This window comes from Nansenia antarctica (genome assembly GCF_963989245.1).
Source record: "Nansenia antarctica genome assembly, chromosome: 4".
In the NCBI taxonomy this organism is placed as follows: domain Eukaryota; kingdom Metazoa; phylum Chordata; class Actinopteri; order Argentiniformes; family Microstomatidae; genus Nansenia; species Nansenia antarctica.
In genome coordinates, this window is record NC_137689.1 from 62,897,112 (window position 1) to 62,900,339 (window position 3,228).

The 3,228-nt window shown below is 45.8% G+C and overlaps 1 protein-coding gene across 1 annotated transcript in view; it reads right to left on the minus strand.

Annotated features, from left to right (window-relative positions):
- The window catches only part of ca9 (carbonic anhydrase IX), a gene marked incomplete at both ends in the record, with an annotated part of 11,101 nt that continues 7,873 nt past the window's right edge, over positions 1 to 3,228 (minus strand). Inside the window, 3 exons of the mRNA XM_080529591.1 lie at positions 1 to 58; positions 1,190 to 1,283; positions 2,005 to 2,070. Coding sequence (XP_080385717.1) covers positions 1 to 58; positions 1,190 to 1,283; positions 2,005 to 2,070 — 218 coding nt within the window. The remainder of the gene's footprint in view (positions 59 to 1,189; positions 1,284 to 2,004; positions 2,071 to 3,228) is intronic.

Below are 3,228 nucleotides of genomic sequence, written 5' to 3' on the forward strand. Positions count from 1 at the left end.
CTATGCCTCCTCTTTGGTGGCTGGTTTGTAGATGACGTTCTGCCGGTCCTTTTTCACACTGTAGAAAAAGAGAGCAAACACATGATCAGCCTACTAAACCCTAATTCACACTACAGGGCTGAGTTGTGCTGGGCTGGCCTGGTTACACATGTACCATGGTTGCTCAAACTGCTGGACAGGGCAATGTGCTAGGAACATATTTGAGCCAGCACAATATGGTTCACTTCAGGTCATCCCTGTAGTGTGTCAATCCCCTAAAGGTACACGCATACTCATCATGATTCAAGGCTGCATGTGTACTGTACAGTATCAGGGGAGGATGGGTGAGGTAGAAATTGAAGGACAGGATCATTGTAATGCATGGAATGGAATGAGGAATGGAATCGTTGCCTCCCCTGGTGCACGTGCATCCTATAGTGTACTGTAGATATCTCTCCTGAACTGAGTGACATACCTATGGTCAATATTGACAGATTTCTTAGCATATAGAGACGTTGGCCTACAGTTTAGTTTAGAGGGTCACATGGTTAGAGCCCTGATAGAGGTTGCAGCTGAGACCTGGGGCGGCAGTGGCTCAGGATGTAGAGCCGGCGTCTAATGATGATCGCAATGTCAGCGGTTCGATCCCCTGCTGGTCACGTGTTGAAGCGTCTTTGGGCAAGACACTGAACCCCAAATTGCCCCCAATGAGCAGGCCGGTGCCTTGCATGGTAGCTTGCCACCATTGGTGTGTGAATGTGTGTGTGAATGGGTGAATGAGAGGCCATTGTAAAGCGCTTTGGAATAAGGCGCTATGTAAGTGCAGTCCATTTACCATCTATTTGAGATTCAACGTCCTCCTTATATCAACAATCTGTGATGAGGGCCATTTGGTATTTTGTCTGTATAAACATAAACAGCTGTTCCACACAGTCACACAGGAATGTTTCCATCAGGTACTGTAGGTCACACTTAACTAATGGACGTCTGGTTTATAGTTTAGCAGCCTGGCCCAGACTGTCATCATTCTGTGAAAGTGATAGAACTACACCAGAAGTAGTAGATAAAAAGATGAGTAGAAAGACAGTTGCTGTGTACCTAACCTTATGTGTTTGTTGTAATGCATGGAATGGAATGAGGAAATGCCGTGTGTTCGACCTTCACCAGCCTCCCCAGGGTCACATACAGAACATGGCTGCTACTACTTTACCTGGAGTACTTCTTCCTCTGTTGGTATGCGTAGGCAGTGAACAACAGCAAGGTGACAGCGAAGAGAGCTCCGAAGGCTATGGCTAGGATATCACCTGTCAATCAAGAGGTTGGTTAGATACTGGTCATTCCGAGTGTGCATGTGTGTGTGTGTGTGTCTGTTTCTAGTGGAGGTGATGACCGTTGGGAATAGCTTACCTCTGGACAGACCGTCTTTGGAACATGAAAAAAACAGACGAGAGAGACGTTTATTTCAAAACATTGTACAAGTGACAGAATCAACCTTTAACTATAAACAGGTCAGTCAGCCTAGCCAATGTCAGCAGCACAAAGAAGGTGTGTGTGTGTGTGTGTGTGTGTGTGTGTGTGTGTGTGTGTGTGAAGCACAAAGTAGCCTGGACAGAGCAGAGCGTGAGTCCTTGATTACCTTCTGATTTGTCCAATCTACATCAGAGTGTACTGCCAGGGAGCTGTTCACACCATAGTGCACTCTACTAATCAAAGCTCTGGCCCCAGGTCATGACAATGAAAAGTCAAGACGCAGAGTACACACACGACTCAATTAACTGTATATCAAGCGAGGTTGAGTTTGTGTGAGGTTGTGTTTTATGGAAAACATTGAGATAAGGAGAGTACGGCTACCATAATGCCACCTGCCCTCATAAAACCCACCTGTTGTGACTGTTACATTCTATAGATACGGGTATCATATGACAACACCTATTATTGATGCATTCTATAGTAGATGTCATATGAAACACCTATTATTGATACATTACAGATAACATATGAAGGATGTCGCTTTCATGTACTTACCCAGTGTTCCGGTTGAGGGTGAGGCGATGCGACTCGGTGTGTCTGGAGCGTAGGCTAAAGAGAGGCCTGCAAGACAAAGCAACCGTCTTAGTCACTTTGGTAAGCGTATAGAAAGTAGTGCAGTGTGTGTGTGTGTGTGTGTGTGTGTGTGTGCGTGTGTGTTTCCCGGGGTGTTGAAAGCAAAGTAGAGGACACAGTTCCATTGTAATAGTTGTAGAATTGTGTTGTATTGAATCTGAATGTTCCGTTATTTGATGTCTTGTGATGAAACCACCAATATGAATGAGATTCCTCTGATTCTACTGAGCTGTCATACAACCTGTACACCAGGGGAGGCTGGTAGAGGTAGAGATCGAAGGACGAGCTCATTGGAATGCATAGAATAGAATGTGTGTGTTATACCATTCCTCATTCCATTCCTCATTCCATTCCATGCATTACAATGAGCCCATCCTATGATTTCTGCCTCCACCAGCCGGCCCTGGTAGAGACCCATCATGTACCCGATTACGATTCATTGAACTGGTGCCAAAGGTTGTACGTTATCATGTATTACCTCAGACTGTGTGACTGGTGAGTTTGTCTTTATAGATAAGTGCCCCCACCCTTGACGAGGGTTAAAGTGTGTGTGTGTGTGTGTGTGTGTGTGTGTGTGTGTGTGTGTGTGTGTGTGTGTGTGTGTGTTGACAGTGTGAGACTGTGCAACGTGAGTATTAAGATCACTTATTGTTGAAGGTGAACCAAAGGTTTGTTGTGCGTGTGTGTGCCGTGTGCGGGGCGTGTGCGGGGCACCTGTCCCCAGGGCACCTGTTTGTACAGTTGTTGCAATCCAAAGATGGATTGTATTTATCCTATAGAAACATCTCTGGATTGTGTCAGATCTGTTCAACCTGGGACTAGGGCCTCTCACAAGACTTTGTAAAGAGCATGAATGCAGGTTGTCCAAGGTGGGCAAAGGTTGTCCTGGCTGTGTTGAGAGAGAGTATGAATGCAGGTACATGTAGTCTCAGGGGTAAAACACCCAAGTACATATGGAGGAGTTGTTCACTTGTGTACACAGGCTGTGTGTCCCAATAGTCACCTCCTCACTTCCTCACACTTTCTCACTTCCTCCCACCTCAAAACACATTGGAGGAGAAGATTCAAGGTTCCTCCCTTCACATATTCTGATCCCAATGCGTTTTGAAGATTAAGCCAGGAGAGATGATGGAGGAACAGAGGACT